The 19,693-nt window shown below is 39.0% G+C and overlaps 1 protein-coding gene across 8 annotated transcripts in view; it reads left to right on the plus strand.

Annotated features, from left to right (window-relative positions):
- Positions 1 to 19,693, plus strand: part of LOC149191591 (aspartate--tRNA ligase, chloroplastic/mitochondrial-like) — a 373,253-nt gene that overhangs the window by 235,310 nt on the left and 118,250 nt on the right. For all 8 annotated transcript variants that reach the window (XR_016254284.1, XR_016254280.1, XR_016254283.1 and 5 more), the window contains exons 9-11: positions 16,874 to 17,069; positions 17,420 to 17,607; positions 17,836 to 17,907. Coding sequence is in view for 3 of the 8 variants with exons in the window: in XM_089404353.1 (XP_089260479.1) it covers positions 16,874 to 17,069; positions 17,420 to 17,607; positions 17,836 to 17,907 (456 nt within the window). In the remaining 5 variants the exon portion in view is untranslated. The remainder of the gene's footprint in view (positions 1 to 16,873; positions 17,070 to 17,419; positions 17,608 to 17,835; positions 17,908 to 19,693) is intronic.

Genomic DNA, 19,693 nt, shown 5'->3' on the forward strand with positions numbered 1-19,693 from the left:
CCATAGGGTAAAAATTCGGGTCACTGTAAGGAAGAGGGGCTGAAGACTCACTAGCAGTCATTAACGATACCCTTCCCCTCAGCTTTACGAGCCAGTGTGTGCTTTCATTACTACAAGGGGACAAGTCACCTTCATAACTACAAGGTCACACACCTTTATGCTACTTCGTACCATTTGGAAGAATTTTCCAAGAAAATCTTTGCCCTATGATGTCTACAATCAAGCTTATTCTTGGAGGCTAATTGAGTTAGAAATGCAATCTATGCTAAAATGCCTATATGGAATGTGTTACCCACCATTTTGTGGGTGATATCCCAAGGAGAAAATTTTCCCCAAGATGGTCTTCAACCAATAGCTAGCAGCCCCTTGCAGCCACCAACTAACTCATTGTGCCACTTCTCCGTCACTTGAGCCAACCATGTGGTCCCTCACCAATCTGCCATGATCGTATATTTGAAGGTGGGCCTCCCGAACCCAAAGGTATGCCTTTTCATTTGGTAATTGAGTATTGTAGTTTGCTTATCATGGACACTTCTGGGCATGGATTAATGGGGGGATTAAGCGGAAAGAATGGGTTAGGTCTATGCTCTTGTCCCCTAAGCCCCCTTTTGGATGTTAACCTTGGATTCTTGTCATGTGGGATCTCTTTTACTAGCCCTTGGGCTTTAGGGATGGTATTGCATGGGAAACCTCGATATTGGTTGCGTGGTCCCACTTCTTCATCCATATATACTACTTCCCTTCCACTCATTATAGCCTTATCCATCATTTCTTCCACATGGGTCCACATTCCTCCACTGAGTCCACATAGGGTTAGCCTTCCCCTTCCCCTTCCCCTTGCCCACACTTTGGGGCACACGTGGAACGATGCCTCAGAGGTTGATGTAGCTAAAAAGAAAAGAAAAATCATAATTGGACACATACAACATAATATGTACCACAAAATGCAAAAGATGGCCAGGACAAACACATTTAGCACGTGGGCAAAAGCCAATACATGAGCTCTACCCCATCATCATGGCCATCACCCAGGTTCCTACAGGCCCTAGATGAGCCATTATCATTTAGGAACCCATGATTATCCCACCCCCTAGTGGGCAATGAACTGCCCTACCTTAAAGGGGGTATCCACTGCTATATCTCACACATCATCCTCTTACCCCTTGAGTCCCGAGAAGTTAATTAAAAAAAATCATAAAAGACAAAAGACATATAAAAAAGGGTGGAAAAATGAAGGTTGGGGCACTTCATGTACCACGATTATTCCTTCATATACATTGTATACCCAAGTGTGGGCTTCCTTTTTACTAGCTACTCTTATACCTCAGCCCGTGTTTTGTAAGCTCTTTTACTCGATTTCCTTGATGACTTGTTGTACTAGAAGGCTAGGGGACACATTGGATCGTATGCAGGTTTGCATATGGTCTCCATCTTGAGTTTGGTCTCCCTATACAGGGTCCTAACCCTCTAGAGGGCTACATTGGCACATGTAGGGTGTTTGTTGAGAGCTATGGGCTTCCACAGCAGTAGACAACACTCCATGGATCCCCAAAGATGTTCAAAGATTGCTCGAGATTCACCTATTGGACAAGGAAGATGCATCTGGTTGACCTTTGGCAAGCCAACTCCACAGTTGTACCATGCACTTGGCAGATGACCCAGGATTTGTACGCTGATGTGGCATCACTTACACCATCATTTGAGCCCTTACAAATGGTCTACAGTGTTGCCGTTCTGTATTTTTGAGGTTGAGGGAGTAAACACATAGGACATCATCAAAACCACTTTGGACACTGGGATCTAGCTCTGCCAGCTTCAGAGAGGGATCTCTCTGTAAAATTTAGCTATGTTTCATGTGAATTTTAGGCTAGTTATTATTGTACTGATTGTTTTTGCTTGGATTGCTTGGTTGATTAAATTGCTATAATTCCATTGGGCTATGGAGTCTAAAGATTAACTGGATTTGCATCAAATTTTGAAGGAGTTTCACAGGGAAATCTAGGTTGCACTGGTTGGATCTTTCAAAATTTTAAATGGATTATTAAACAGAAGAAATGCAAGATTCAGTAGAAACTAAGGAGCACTGAAGAATTCCTTAATTTGACTTTAGCAAAAAACATATAGATTAATAACAACCAGAATAGGGTGTTCTGTATAACATATCCTATTCGTCACAGTTTCTGTTATGTAATTAAGCTTTTTAGAAATAACAGAGAAAAGAGACAATGATTAAACACATAAACTGAAGAAAAACATCACCATTTCGTACACCACATGAATCCTTTGAAAATGTCCTTGTATTATTGATGCTTCCAACAATTTTGAAAAACTATAATTTGCAGAGAAAATTATATTCAACAATCAAACATCTATTACTTCAAACTATGAAGTATTTATACAAACTCTAAACTAAAATATCTTGAAAAAATATCAGCATTTGTTACAAATATCTCAAACTGTATTACACAAATAGAACTAAAATATAGGACATTCAAAACTAGTGAATCTACTTGGCACTATCGTTTTGGATTACTGGTGACAAGGAAGAGCAATTTGAATTTAATAGCAACTCTTATTTGATGAGGTGGCATCCAAGTCACTAACTGTCTTTGAGATTTTTCCTCCCAAAATTCTGAAAAATAGGGTCCTATAATACCTTTGTACATCCAAAACCATAATAGCTGTTAGAAAACTGAGAGAGGTTTTTGTAAATGATGATGTTGGCAACAAAAACCTCTTTCAAGTTTTGAAAATTCATTTCTACCTGATCATAAAATGTATTTGAAAACACTGGCTGAAAACAAGAAAATTCAGAAAAATATACCTGCAAAGATTCATCCGAATCTTCCAAACCATAACAACTATTACAAAACAGAGAGAGGTTTTTGTGCATGAGGATGTTAGCAACAAAAACGTCTTTCAGTTTTTGAAAATGCGTTCTTAGTTGTCTGTAAACCACGTTTGCAATTAATGTGCTGTATAGGGAAAAACATAGTTTTACTTGACCATGAAATGGACATATGACATGGAGGTGGGAGGTGACATGGAGGTGGGGGTAATGTGGAGGCACATGGTTGGCGGAAATATGATTAGGTGGCAGAATAGGAGTGGAAGATGAGGAGGGATATGGCAGGTGGACGTTGGTGCGGGAGTAATTTGGTGGAGGATACGTGGCGGTAATGAAGTGGCGGTTGAGTGGAAGTGGGGGGTGACATGACCGGGAAGGTGGTTTGCGGCAAGGAGTGGATACTGCTTTTGGAGGAGAGTAGAGGCGGATTGTGGTATTAGTGAAGGGGGGTTCGAAATACTCTGAGGGAGACACATAGCAGCGGGGCCTGGAGGTAAAACCACTAATTTCGGACCCCCCGATAAAGGGAGATAAGGTGAGTGGGTCCGAAATACTCTGCGAGAGACACATAGCAGCGGGGCTCGGGGGTAAAACCACTAATTTCGACCCCCGCCGATAAAGGGAGATAAGGCGAGGGGGTCCGAATTAGATCAGGTGCCATCAGATCGAATGTGCACTAAAGATCGGGCGCAAAAGATGTGCGCAATTTAACCACATATGACAAATCTCCTTTTGTCATTATCAATTTTACAATAAAATCAAAGCTATAGTACCAAGGTCTTATTACAATTTATTAAATCACATTTAAATGATGTGATTAATTTAGTCTAAACACACTTAATTATTCTCTAATGCTGTATTTCGACTTGCAAGCATATTTTTATATTTTTATTTTCTCAAGGTTTTGACATTTTTTGAAAATAATTTACAACATGGAATATTTTTTACAACATCCGAAATATAATAATCATCAGCTATAATCAAGCAATCCTATAAAAATTATAGGACCTTAACATACATGCATCTTCTACTTACTTGGAGACCCATGTGGTCACTTGTGTGCCCTCACAACCATTGGGAGCGCCACATGTTCATTATGTGGAGAACAAGGGGCTAACCCCTTGTCCATTACTTTTGGAAGTCCAATTCATCATTTTGGCACTTATGGACTTCATCAGGCCTTTTAGAGAGCCCAACGACATGCATTATTGATTATTCAACCTCTTGGGATGCTTATTATTTTGTTTATGAACTAGTTTGGTGTGCTTGTCACCAAAAGATAGTTATGTGCACATTATTTTAGTTGATGGGCTAATGTAGGCTCAAATTAGGTAATTCGAACTCTTAATGAGTGTATAAATAGGAGAGACATGAATTCATTTTGTATCATCACTAGGATTGGATCATTCTCTCTCTTGAGAATTTTGCATTTCTTTATTGGAGGATGAATTGGAGCATGGATGAATTTTGATGTTTGGACCACAAGTTTATTATGTGGATAATAAGAGGCAACCCCTTGTCCATTACTTTTGGAAGTCCAATTCATCATTTTGGCATTTATGGACTTCATCAGGCCTCTTAGAGAGCCCAACAGCATGCATTATTGATTATTCAACCTCTTGGGAGGCTTATTATTTTGTTTATGAGCTAGTTTGGTGGCCTTGTCACCGAAAGATAGTTAGTTGCGCATTATTTTAATTGATGGGCTAATGTACACTCAAATTAGGTAATTCGAACTCCTAATGACTGTATAAATGGGAGAGACATGAATTCATTTTGTTTCATCACTTGAATTGGATCATTCTATCTCTTGAGAATTTCACATTTCTTTCTTGGAGGATGAATTGGAGCATGGATGAATTTTGATGTTTAGATTGGACTTCTTATCGTGGTGATTCTTCATTGGCAAATGTGTTGATGGTTGGATATGTTCTCTTACATGTAAGTACACATTTTTAATGCTATTCTTGTTTTACTTTGTCATATGCATTGGAATGGAATTTTTTCTATACTAGGGTTAATTGCTGCATTGCATAATTGCGAAATTGTGGAATTATTGTTTCTATATAGCATGTCTCATTGTATGGGCCATGTATGTTGAATGAAATCTCCTAGGGATAATTCTACCAGTGAATTTATCTTGATAAGTCATCTCTTTTTGCAAAGCGAAGTATAAAACTTTAAGGTCACTTCTTCTTGCCTCAAAGGCCAAGCGAGGTAGTCCTTGAGGCCTCCTTGACCAAGAAACGAAGTCCTTTCTCATAATTCTCCTAGACTCCATTCTCCCCAAGGGATTAGGCACTGGTCTACCAATATGTGGTCACTTAAAGAACCATTTTTCTTCTCCTTTCCCTCTTCATTCTAAGTCTAGCCACGCTGGGCCACCTAGGACATCACTTTGCCTACAAAGTAGCCTGGAAAAAGTTTGATCTCCTAGCCTCTACTGCGCTGGTTTGTCCTCAAGGTCTCCTCCAAATTTGAAGAAATCCTGACTGTGGGATTCTGAGATATCCCAAGTCCTAGCTCTGAGATCAAACTTTGCTCTAGTGTTCCCTAGGCGAGTACCTCATAGGATCAATTTGACACCTCTAAGTGAAAACTTTTGTTTTGATCCTTTCTTCTTCTTTGTTTGGGTTAAGATCATCATTGGTTGCTAAACTCTCTCCCCTTAACCTAGGCTGGGTCCATTTGGTTACGTGTGGTCCCTTGCCTTTGAAAAGTTAATTCTTCAAGAACCACTTGGGAAATCAAGTTCAATAAGGATTTTAGGGATTGAGAAACTCCTTTACAATTCACAATCCTTGAACCTAGCCCATAAATCCTCATCTCCTTCTCCTAGAAAGCTTTGTACCTTGCTTAAGAAGCAAGCATGTCCCATTCGTAAGCCTCCCCTAGGAAAGGGTCCCTGAGATCACTTCACACCAATCTTAGTTGATCTATCCTTTATAAGTGATTCTCTATATATCAGGTCTCCTCCCATCAGTGAAAGTCCATAAATAGTAGGAAGCTTTAGCTGTGGTGACAATGGGCTTTAGCTTCATTGTTTCTCTTGACCTAGCAAGTGCCCCTCTAGGACCCCCTGCTAGTTTGAGCGGTAAGAAAATGCGTGTAAATTCTCCCAAAGGTTATAGCTTGCAAGTGCTTCAAAATAAGGAAAGAATGCTCAACATAAATTGCAATTTCAATTGGAGAAATAAATGGGAATTTTCTTGATTACAACTAAAGTAATACGAGTAAGTTGCTTGAAAAATAAAACTTGTTCAAGTAATGATGATACAATGCTTTCAATATTCAAAATGACAATGTAGCATAGTAATGAGGCATCTAATTCAAATGGTCATGAAACAAGTTGCCAAGTTAAATGGAAAGAAATCAATAAACTAAATGTAAAGCTGTTAGAAATGTAAAATTCTTGCATGTAGAGAGTAAATTGCTTAAAGTAAAGTGTTGACTTTTAGCTCAAAGCAACATGAAATAGATTGATGCAAGTCTCAAATAAAATTGTAGCAAACCCTAACTTAGAAAATGAAATGTGAGAGTACGGTTATGTTAATTGAAATTCCCAATTAGAGCATGCACGTAAGTTAAAGAAAACTAAGAGGATAAAAATGCAAAGAGTCAACCCACCCACATATTTCTCTCCCTAAATGGAGAGAGAGGATGCCATGGGTAGAACCTAGGCTCCTTAGCTCGTTACAATGAGTATAAGTCCCCTTAGTGGGCTGCCCAGAGGATGGAAGGGGAAATTACAAAATAGAGTCTATAGGAACCAAGATCTCCTTCCAAGAAGAGGCAACCACAATGGCCATTGAATAACTCTTGAAGTCTGAAAATTACAAGTGTCCAAAGGCCCACGACCAAGCTAATTTGCTACTGTCCAATATTGCCCACGACCTCCCTGAAGTTGATGCTCAAGTGCTCTTGGGGTCCTACAACAAATTGTTAGAGTTTCAAACCTTAGCTTCCTCAACCCTGTCAACCAACAAGAGGGTGAGCACAATAAATAAATCTGATTTTTCTCTGCAAAACCAACCCTCAATATTCGTGGAAAATAGAGAGGAATGTTAGCAAATAATATCTACAAATATGCTACAAAATTAGACCAAGGAATTGGAGCAAGACTCCTTTCCTTGCCTGATCTTCAAAATACTCTTCAATAGCAAAATAAAATCAATATTAGCACAAGAAACTTGAGATAAATGAATTTAAATGAAGTTTGATTTCGAAATGCAAGCTAAAGGCCAAGGATCCTTGCAAACACAAAATCTTAAGATGAGGCCTTGGGAGATGACAAATGCGGGTTCTCCAATGAGCTTGCTCAAGAGTGGGATGATTCTTCCAAGAATTTTCTCTCACAGGCTTTATCCAAGATATGTCTCTACACACTTCAAATACATATTAGATCCACATGGGTTAAAAGAAATACAATGATAAATAGATTTTGAGATTTATTGGAAAATCAACTAAAACTTTCTCTATTTAGGGCAAATTCTTAAAACCAAATGCCAATGTGAGATAACTACACATTAACAAATATCTAAAAACAATATGGAAACCATGGACATAATAACATAAGTAGAAACATGAAGCACAATGATCAAGATATTACCATGCTCAAGAAGAACAACACGTCATAAGTGAACCCCAAAGTCTTTAATTACAATTAAAAGTGTACACAAGAGCAGAGCTTCTCGAAGCACAATTGCTCGTTTTCAATGACTACATACTGTGAGCCCATAACTCTATTATGTAGAAGCTTGGAAGCCAATCCCAAGGCAAATGGTGACAATCCCAAGACAAATAAGTGACAATCCGAATGCTCCTTAATGCAAATTCCAATTTCCCAAGTGGCAGCTTGATTTCTTCCTTAGATGCCCACGCAATCCTTGATGAGGGAACTCGAATTAGATGAGAGGACATGTGGGAGAGTGAAGTGGAGAGGTAGGAGACCACTCTTCACCTCACTCAAGTAAATAATCCAATCTCAAGTCAACTCATGATATCTCCTTGAAGCTCGAGTTAACTTCCTCAAGTCGTGGATCTTGTCACTGGAACTCATTGTCTTCTCTACAAAAAATTCAATTTGCTTGATTTGTGGCTTATGTGGAGTCCACATCACTTGGTAACTTAACTTTGACCTTTAGATGAATTTTCACCTCATTTCCACATCATTTGAGCTTGTGTGGATATTTATTTTTCTCCATTTATTTAATTGTTGGGCTAATTTATTGTCACATTTTCCACAAAACTTAGGAAAAGGGTCTAAAACTTACTTTTTACCCCTCAAAGTGTGTCATAGTAGAAAGTTGAGGGTGAGAGGTGTAATTTTGAGCACAAATACCCCATACAACTTCTCTAGACATCACTTATTACATTTTACATTAAGATTTTATTCAAATTTACGACTCTAGACACTAGAACTCACCCAAGGCCTCATCATTAAGCTGCACTCTAGATTTGGGGTTATGCTTGAGCCTTGGAGGAAAAAACTCAATTAATTATTAAGTAGCTGTAAACACCTAATAATTAATCAAGTGAAAAAAAATTCTCAGAGTAGACTCACTTGATGACAAGGTCCTAAGTTACTTAGGTTTGTTACATGACTCAACTCATCACACTAGCATCACTTTACATCATCTTCGTAGGGCTTGTGGAGTTTGAGTACAACATGAGAAGAAGATGAGAAGAAGAAATAGAGTTGAAAAATTCTAATGATATAGTGAACTCTGATGGTACATGAAGCCTCTGACACATCCTTAGGCATGGAGTCTCCAAAAAATTTCAAGTACACTTTAGTGGTCAACATGTATCATAAACAACAAGCTTTTACATTGGGATTCTGGGAACAAAGCAAATCTAAGCCAAGGTGTTAGATACATTGAATTGGTAATATTATTGGATATCTTTACTCCTATGTATCTAGTGATTTTAGTGCAAATTTGGGAATTTTACTAGTTTTAACTCAAGAAATTTGTGACAAATATCAATGTTTGCAACTCTTGACAAGTAAATAAATCATTTAGAACCTTGTACTTCGAGTCTAGATTAAATTTACATTCTTGATTTATCAAATTAGAGTAAAATGTAATTTTATGTCCAATTGATTCTCAAGTAAACTTAAATTTGGAAAATTACTGGCCATAGTACTTGGTGGTACTCACTGTGAAAATTTCAACTATTGCAACAACTGGAAATTATTCTCCAAACTGTGAATTAATTAACAGTTTATTTGCTCACACAAACAACAAATAATTCACAACTGCAATTTACACCAGATTAAATTTTGTGGAAGATAAATTGGACACTGAGAAAACACTGGCACATACACACAAAAATATGACAATTATTTTTGAACAAAAGTCCTCGGAAAAACCCAAATTGGGAAAACCGGTGCAGCAGCTAAGGGTTTTTATTATTAAGTAGTAGTGAGAATTTCTGAGTACAATAGATATCGCCAAACTAGTGAATCTATCCAAGAGAAAAACTGGCGAAAATTTTCTGTGATAAATTACCCTCTCTCCGAGAAATCCCGACACTTGACTGGCTTTGAAAAGCAAACCATCCAACTAGCTCTGTGGAGGCCCTGTGTCACCCTAATGCAGTCCCTCACACACTTTTCCTGAATCATGTCAATCTAGGTGTCCTGCCTATTGCTAACTGAGAAACTCTTTCCGGCACTTTGGAAACTATTCTCGGCCTCTGGAACTGAGAATGAGCTCCTCTCTAGCTGGATTGAATTGCCCTCTTGAGGCTCTGCGTAGCCTCTGCGTAGCCTCCTGGAGAAAATCTTGGCCTCCTCTTTCTAACCCTCCGGAATTGGAAAAAATTCCTCCGGACTCATTGTCTCCGCCCCTCTCTATCTCTGCTTCTCTTCTCTGGCTTGAACTTTTCTGGCTGTTGCTCTCTGGAAAGTCAAACTGCTCAAGGAAATCGATCTCAAGTTTGTGTTCTCCATCTACCCATCGACCTCCTCTTATATCTCAAGTTGGGACTCCAATGACTAAGATTAAAACTTAATCAAGGGCTAAGATTATTTCCTAGTCAGTCTGTGTGGGTTTCTAGATAATTCACACCTTTATATATTAATATTGATTAACTAACCCCTTTTCCTAAGTTTAGACTTAGGAAATATTTAAAAATAGGGTAATAATCTAATTGAGACACTTCTAGGTGGAATTTCTAGAAACGATTTTTGAGTTATGGAAAAATCCTGTGTTTTAGTCTTTCCACAAAGTTTCGAGACTAGAACACCTCCGATGCTAAAAAAACTAACACTCCCTCTTAGTGAGGAAGGTATTCTAGGGCGGCACTATTGCTACAACACCTTGTCTTTGTATCACCCTCTGTACGCTATTGATGTCTGACCACTGTGACTGACTGCCACTACCCACCAACGACTGCACAACTCCAATGTTGCATTTGTGTTGTTGCTGACACCGCTGTACTGTTGCCAACTTTGCATCTGCATTGCAACTCCCTCTCATATGTTGTTGCTGCAACTGAGAAGCATCCAAAATACTGAATCAACTGTGTCTTTGTGCTACATCTGTCTCCTGAGCATCTGACATCTACTAGCCTCTGCATTGTCCACTGAAGAATCTGCGCTACTGCTAACTCTACGCCGAGGCACCTACTGTGCTGTCAACACTGCATCTTCTCCCATCAACACTTGACCGCAATTAGTTTGCAACTATCACTCGAGAATCTGGTTGCATCAACTGACACTGATCCATCTTGCTATTGAATACTATGGGCCCCTATAGCAAGGTAATGATCCATGAGGAGGACAATTCAATGGATCCTGCCAAACCTTTGCAACTATGAACTCTGATCTACTCATACTGCTGCTGCTACTGCTCTGCTGCTATCTCTGCACTACTGCTGCAACTGCTGCAATAATGAGTCTGATCTCCCCAGATCCTAAAGCACTAGCTTCCATAGGGATGCTCCCTCTGAAACTAGACTCCCTTTAAGCCTCGATCTACCTATGGGAAATCTCTCTACTCCCTCTTGGCAACTTGCACTGTCCTCTTGCACTGGAAGTTGCATTGCGTAGCTCTGCTTTGGGAATCTCCTTGTTGGAATTGCACCTGCATACTGCAATTGGGAAATTTGCGTTGCTTGTGTCACTGCAACTAGTTTTGCAATTGTCTCCTGGGTATTGACTACAACTAGCTTTGCAATTGTCTATTGATAGATTGCATCTACTGACATTGAACCTACTACTATGATAATGTGGGCTCCTGTAGCAAAGGTGATGCTCCCGCTGCAACAATCTAGAACTGATCGCTTTGTTCCAACTGCGTTGCACCATGCCCATTCGACATGCTAGAGTTTCATACTCCTCTTGGATTTGGTGCCCCACTATCTACTTTCAAGCCTAGTCCCTAGTTGGGACCCTTCCTTTCTTTGCAACTTGCACTAGATAACTCACACTTCCTCCGACACTTGTTTCTAACAACTGGAAGTTGAATTGCTACCCAGATCTGCATTCTTGCTAACTCACACAACTTCCTCTGGAAATCTCATACAGTCATCCCTGCAAAGTTGCAAAATCCGTGAAACTCAAAACTGGAGAAAATAAACTCAAAAGCCCCCTCTCTTCCTTGCTCAACTACTAGCACTGCTATTCACACTCTCTTCTGGAGTGAGGAAATCTAACTGCTGCTACTGCCATTTGCAACTGGAAGTTTGCATTTCTGAAGCTAGAAATCCTCTTAAGGAACCTCCCTCTGTGTGTGCTCTTTCTTTTTCTCTTCCACTTGAATCTGCTTAATGATTCTGTTGCACTGCTCTCTAGAATTTCTTTTTGACTCTACCTTTGCCTGTTGGACTTCTCCTTTGAGCAATTCAAACTTTTCCTGGCACTCAACAACTGGAAATCGAACTTCTGCTTTGCCACTCCTACAACTCGACTAGGCCCTGCTCAGACCATGGAGAAATTGTGCTGTTGCTCCCTCTTAACGACGAATTTCTCCCTCTTCGTCTCTAAGTTACTGATTCGATCAACCTTGCTCTTATACCATGTGAAAATTTCAACTATTGCACCAATTGGAATTTATTCTTCTAACCATGAATTAATTAACAATTTATTTTCCCACATAAACAACGAATAATTCACAACTGCAATTATCACCATATTAAATTCCACGGAAGATAAACCGGAAACTGAGAAAATAATGGCACATACACACAAAAATATGACAAAAATATTTTTGGACAAAAGTCCCTAGAAAACCAGTGCAACAACTGAGGGTTTTTATTATTAAGCAACAATGAGAAATTCTGAGTACAATAAATATAGCCAACCTGGTGAATCTATCCAAGAGAAATATTGGCGCAAATTCTCTGAGGGAAATCATCCTCTTTCTGAGTAATCCTGACACTTGACTGCCTCTGAAAAGTCAACTGTCCAACCAACTCTGCGTAGGCCCTGCATCACCCTAGCACAGTCCCTCACACGCTATGCCTAAAGCAATTGTCAATCTAGTTGTCCTGCCTGCTGCTGACTGAGGAATTGTTTCTCTGGCACTCTGGAAACTATTCTCGGCCTTTGGAACTGAGAACGAGCTCCTCTTTAGCTAGTTCGAATTGCCTTCTTGAGGCTCTGCGTAGCCTCCTAGAGAAAATATCGGCCTCTTCTTTCTGACTCTCTGAAACTGGAAAAAATTCCTCCAGAGTAATTGTCTCTGCTTCCCTTCTCTGGCTCAAACTTTTCTAGCCGCTGCTCTTTGGAAAGTCAAATTGCCCAAGGAAATTGATCTCAAGTGTGTTCTCCATCTACCCATTGACCTCCTCTTATAATCTCCAGTTGGGACTCCAACGGCCAAGATTAAAACTTAATCAGGGCTAAGATTATTTCATAGTCTATCCATGTGAGTTTCTAGATAATTTACTCATTTCTCAATTAATATTGATTAATTAATCCCTTTTTGTAAGTTTAGACTTAGGAAATATTTAAAAATAGGCTAAGAATCTAATTAAGACATTTCGAGGTGAAATTTTCATAAACAATTTATGGGTTATGGAGAACTCTGTGTTTTAGCCTCTCCACAAAGTTTTGAGACTAGAACACCTCTGAAGCTACAAAAACTAACACTTGATCCTTAATTTACAGATGCAATTTCCAACATGCTAGAAATTGCTATTTTCTGCTATCCAACATTGGGAAATGGTTTCATAAGATCTATACTTCATCTTCAAATCACCCCACTTTTAGATCATTGATCTAGGAGTGCTTTGGCACTCTTTGGGTGATTTGTTTGAGTGCAATATGTTGCTGTCCCTGTTGTTTACTGTAGATTTTGCAGTCTGTTTGAAGAGGGCAACAAACTTATTTTCTTTGCAATCCCCATAACTAGCAAGCCAAACTCAAAAATAATTTCATAGCTGGCTCAAACATTTTCTCTCCAGCATTTTTTAGTAGTTATGTGCCATATTTAACATCAATTGGTGTAGTGCATTGCTGTTTTTAGTTTTCTGCTGCATATTTACACAGAAATCAGCAAGACATCTTTCATAATTAACTCGTCCATCTCTTCTTGACCCCATTTAAAGCACTAGTCATGTCTGAGGTTGGTTGGGGTGTCATGTGGGAATCCCCCTTTAGTCTTTAAGGATGAAGTTGGGCATAAAGAGTCGGGGCTTGGGCCAAGGCGATAGTGGGCCCTTACCCACACACCTTTGCAATCCTCCTAATTGGATCGGTAATAGGGACCAATCATGTAGTCAGAGCTCGAGTGAATTTGTCTTGTCTCGAGTGGTGGAACATGTTGAAGACTCTTGGGCAGGTAGGTATGATGAGATTCTTCTGATCATGAATAACTATTTGTGAGGTACTTTTTACTTTTTCTTATTAGCACAATCTTCTCTTATTACTATTAGAGTGTGTTCTCTTACTTCATCAAACAATTACCAAAACAAAAGAGACAAGAACACGAGATGTTGGCTCTCAACTAGGGAAAAACCTCTCTCTCCTAGAGAGGAAAACCCTTCTGCAAATTTCTCTTATTGAAGCTGCAATTGACAGACACCAAACCCTAGACCCTTGACCGGTAGATCCTCCAAGCACAAGACATACTCTCTCTTCCTTTTGTCATTCAATCAATGCCTTCTGCTTTGCACCTTGATCTCTTCCTTCGCTCTTCTTCCGGCAACTGATAGCTCTTTTCCGGCACTGCAGAAACCCTAGGTCTCCTTAGAGACCTCTTCTTTGGTGTCTTCCTTTCCTTCTCTACTTTGCTTGGAAATCTTCCTTTCCCTTGATACTTAGGCTAGAGAATGAGATCTTCCTTGAGAGATATTTCCGAGTTGAGAGGCTGATCCTCTTACCCTACTGCAGGTCTGATTTCTTCACACGTGTGGCTGATTTAGGGCTTGAAATAAACCCTTTTACTTGCTCCTTTTCTTTGCTAGATGTGGGACCTACTTCGCTTGATATGGAGGCATATTTGGAGCCTCTTTTCCACCCAATCGAAACCTCTAGTAGAGCTGCAATTTCTGACTTGTTGCAGCAGCAGAATGTCCTCCCTTGACAGAAAAGAGCCCTAAAAACAGTCCCCAAAACTCAGATTCTTCTTCTCTTCTTCGCTGCCCTAGAAGCACCCTTTTGCTCTTTTTTCGCACCTCTTTCTTGACTTGTCATTCACTGATTTCAGAGATCACTTGCTTGCTTCTTTGATGGGGTCGAATGGCCCTATATATAGGAGTCTGTCCCATCTTTTGGGCTGACTTCAGCTAGTGAGGCCGACATGTCCTTAAGTGCATCAAAATTCATTTCTTTGAGCCAACTTGAAGAGGAGACTTGTCTTTGCTTTGGAGGATCACCTTTGACATCTTTCTTTGACTCTAATACATGGATTTACATAGTGTAACATGCCCACATGGGATTTCAACATTTACATTGACTCTTTGACTTTCCTAGAAGCACTTAAACATGTGCTTGACCTATCAAATGGGCAAGAAACCCATTCTTGATAATTAGAAAAATAATAATTCTTTTCTTTACAAGTACAATTTATGAAGATCGAACCTAGTTACACTTTCTTCAACAGAACATGCATGACGATGCTATTCCACAACTACAATGTTTGGCAACACGAGTGCTCTCATAGGTGGCAAAGAATTCTTCGTAGAGAGGTGTTGGAGCACCTATAGTTTCATCCATGGAGTCAAACATGTCGAATGTAAACTAGTTAGAGAGCTTGGTTTATGTTCACTACAACTTGTGATTGTTGTCCCATTACTATGAATAGGAAAAGACAAATAAAGACTTGATGGTTTGGGAAAACATCCTAGAGGAGAATAGTTTGGAGGATGGAGTGTTGTATTTAGAGCAATTGGAGGATGCTCTTATCCATGATGATGATGATAGCGTTGAGATGCCACCCCCATCTAGTGCCATCGTCCTTGTGTCCAAGACTTCAACTACAGTCGCTGGGGTCTCATCTTCGATTCCACGGGCACCATCTACTTCGCTACCGCCACGTGGATTTCCATGCACCAGTCATGATGATGTAAGGAGGAGAGAATAGTAGATAGATTGACTATTTTATTTGTCATAGATGATCATTTAGTGCTTTAATTTTGAAGTTTTCATTCTCCCTACTTCAGTGTGTAGATGGCCTATTTTGTAAACATTAATACTTGGTCATGTTGACAGTTGTTAGATAAGATATTTCAATGATTTAATGGTCTAGTTTCTATTCTATGCTAAAAAAATTGATGTTTGTTTGTATTTGCTGGAATATAGAGGGTTGATGGTTGAATGATTAATCATTAATGTACTATGGGTGTCATTTCTATCTTAATTTATGTACAAATATGCATATTTTCATATATTTTGCAATTAATTTAGCATTCTGGATTTTATTTTTTTGAATATATATATATATATATATATAGAGAGAGAGAGAGAGAGAGAGAGAGAGAGAGAGAGAGTTCCGAGATGGTTCACTTCCAAGAATTATTTTCATTCTAAAAAACGCTCCTACTTTGCTCCTGCTCTGTGCAGCCTTGTAACATATACATTTAACTCAATATATGCCCCCTTGTGGTCATAACATATATGAAGAAGACATAATACCAAAAGTTAATCAAGATAACACTACAAGTATGAGAATGAAAGATAGGTCATGGATACACCTTATCGAAATCCTAATCACAAGAGCTGATACCTTAACCAATCAATATATCAACATTGCTTTGAACAAAAACAATTGAACTATATTCCGAAGAATATTGATGCTAGTACAGTTGCTTCTCATAATAGAAGTTTATCATGGGAATCCTATAACCACAATGTTCCACAAGGGATTGAACTAGGGTAGTCAAACCTTCTTACAATTTGACAAGTCTATTTAACGTTTAGAAGAACATATCTTCTTCTGTCCTCAACCATTAAGAACTCAAAACAAGAATCATCTGAAAACATTGCCGACCAAAACAAAGACATAAATTTTTATGCTTTGTTAACAAGGCGTCTTTAAAATAATGGGCATTGTAATAGACATACATAATAATAATAATATAATATGGCATTAAGGGTTACAACCCGTCAACGTAAGGTTTCACCTGATGACCACTCAATGTGTATCTATACCGTCACAGAGACCATCATTTATCATTTACTCACATCTTATTCACTATTTTATATATGGTTTCCCTTTATGGACTTTTATGTATTTTTTTTCTTATGTTGGATATATTTGTTCATTTAAGTATTTTAAGATGAAACTGTCAATATAGAAGTGGTAATATACTAAGCAATTTGCAAAAAAATAAATTAATCTCTGACACGGCTGGGATTATGCTAATGAAGAACTCATTTCGTCTGAACTAAACGAGCAAATCTGTTGTCATTAAACACAGCCACAGATCATTAAGCACTTGCTTCTGAGAAGTCTCTTATATCTTTCTGATACGACCTCATATTGCATTTGGTTTCTATACTGATCTAGTTAAGGAAGTCATGCTTACGTGTCTTATCGTTGTTCAAGCAGTAAAAGTGAAGGCTCATCTTTTCAGGTTTCTGAAGTCTTTAGTGGAACAGATTTTCAAATTTTTATGGATACATTACAATCTGGTGGAGTCATCAAGGCTTTGGTTGTGCCTCTGGGATCAAGCAAATATTCAAATACAAGTCTGAAGAAAGGAGATATCTATAAGGAAGCAATCAAATCTGGTGCAAAGGGTCTGCCTTTTCTCAAGGTTCTAGAGAATGGTCTGTCTATCAACTCGATCCTTACTTAACATGTTGATTATCGCTTTACAATTTCTGCTTAGAAAACACCTGTAGAGTATATAATTTGATGGTGTATGCGATTATTTGATAAGGAAATGAAAATTCACAATGCCCTTATCTGCACACCTTACATCACATGGTGATTAGCAAATCATTCTAAGCTTACAAGATGCCTGTAGAATATATAAATGCTATGGTGGATGATATTATTAATAATAAATGAAATATCTGCAATGCCTTCGTCCGCATATGATGATCCTCTCGTTAGTACTATGTATGGATTGTTTGGTCTTTTTCTTGATACTTGAATATTTAAACAAACTTATCAGGTGGGCTTGAAGGCATTCCAGCTTTGACATCAACTTTGGAGAATGGAAAAAGAGAGGACTTGCTTAATCAATGTTCTGCCAAACCTGGAGATCTGATTATTTTTGCTGTAGGCCAGCCTTCAGCTGTGAACAAAACTCTTGGTCGGCTACGGTTATACTTTGCTTGTGATCTGGGAGTGATTGACAATGTAAGTTGACATTTTTTTTTTTTTTTTGAGATTGTAGGCACCGACTTTATTGGGTGTGGTTTTGGATTGATTGCATGATGTTAGTGAATTCAAGTTTATAGCTCTAATTTATATTACTCATCATCATGATTTTTTGTATTGGTACTTTACTACATAGTTACTCGCCTTTTCTGTGTGTTGTTCATAAGCATAAATTCTGACACCATTTCTTTCATGCCTGTTGTCTAGTCTACGCATTCAATTTTATGGGTGACGGACTTTCCTATGTTTGAGTGGAATGAGTCTGAGCTGAGACTTGAGGTGAGAATTAGAAATTTGTATTTTACTATTTTCATTAATTGATTAAATCATGACATCTGCCAGGGCCCTCTCTGTTAAAGTCAGCACAATGGAAAATGGCATCATAATGTGTGTGTGTGTGCGTGTGAGAGAGAGAGAGAGAGAGAGATGTACTAACTGATAAATTATATTTATACTTTTTCATTTCACAACCATTGACTTCATGCTACATAGTACAAATAAATAACCAATCTACAACTTGCAACTAACATACAACTATATGTGTTACTAGATCCACAGGGGTCTGAGGTGGGATCTGTGGATCCAACCCGGAGTCCATAGACTTTCCTTCATACCAGAAGCATGCCATGACCTTGATGACCTTGTCCACGTTGGAAGATATGTTTGGGATAAGAGATGTTTTTACGTTGAAGGAAATCTGATTTAGTATACTGAGGGTGAAAATGTGTTAATTTTAGGTATGTTCTATGTTTACAACAATTTACTTCAATTTTCTTATTAGCTCAATATCAATATCCAGATTAGCAATCACATCAGCATGATAGTAAAATGCAGATAGAACATAAACATAAACAGTAGAAGACAAGCCAAGACAAAAGGACACAAGATGTGGCACCAGCCAGGGACAAACCCCAATGTGGGGAAACCCTTGTTCAATTCTTCTTATATTCTTCAATAGTTCAACAGAGATAGAGATTGTACAAATATACAAATCTGATAGTTATGACAGCAGTAGAAAAATCAGGACCAGAGAAGACAATGCTGGTCACACAGGACAGATTCTTCCTCTGAAGATCATCCATATGGTACCAACAGGATGTTCAGCAAACTGAGCCAATCAGGGTCAAACCTTGACCCAAAACATCTCCCAGAACTTTGATTTCTTCTGCTGCACTAGCTGTCACTGCTTCAGCAGTTAGGGCACCAAACATTACTGCAACAGTCCTCCAACAGTCATCAAAACAGCCTTTAATCTCAGCAGTATTAACTCACAAGACAGCTCCTAGATTATGCTGATGATCTGGGCATATATAAGCCCTCAAACACCCATACACAATACTTGACTGTGGTGTTATGGCCTGTGGCCTAACACACAGTCTTCCTGTAGCTTCCAGGCACCATGATATTTATTCGTTGTCCCTCCAACGATACCCCAACAGATCTGGTCTTTATCTTCTTTAACTCGGCCCTCCTACAAGAAGAACACAACCTCACGCAGACACAAAACGATGCCTAAACTGTCCCTTAACCCATGCCTAGGAACAACCTTCTTTCACGTTGTTGATAGAATTATTCTTGTTGCAGTTAGGGCACTTTTTGCTGCGGCCTAGGGTCAGTCAATGGCTGTGTATTATGGCTCCTCAAATCTGCTTGTTAAGACTTCTTTTGCTGCGGATTGAGGGCTCTCTTGACACCGGATTAGGGCTCCTTTATGACTGCGGATTTAGGGCTTTTAGGACAGCGGATTTAGGGCCTCCCTTGAAGTGTAGATTAGAGCCTCCTCTGCTGTGTATAAGAGCTTCTCTGTGCAGCAGATTGGAGCTCCTCTGTTAGCATATTAGAGCCCTCTTCAACTGCGGATATAGGCTTCCTCTAGACAGCGTATAGGAGCCTTCCTTTAGACTGTGGCTAGGGCAGAACTGAACAGCAGAAGACAAACCCAAAACATGTGGAGAGAGAGATCAAGTGAGATGTGTGTAACAAATGACTTGAAGCCTCCTCTATTTATAATGCCACGTTGATGTTGAGTTGGGGTAATTTGGTTGCTGGCTGACCTTGACAAATT

Source organism: Pinus tabuliformis, chromosome 2_2 (assembly GCF_031772625.1).
Source record: "Pinus tabuliformis cultivar Carrire ecotype Pingquan chromosome 2_2, CPIR1, whole genome shotgun sequence".
In the NCBI taxonomy this organism is placed as follows: domain Eukaryota; kingdom Viridiplantae; phylum Streptophyta; class Pinopsida; order Pinales; family Pinaceae; genus Pinus; species Pinus tabuliformis.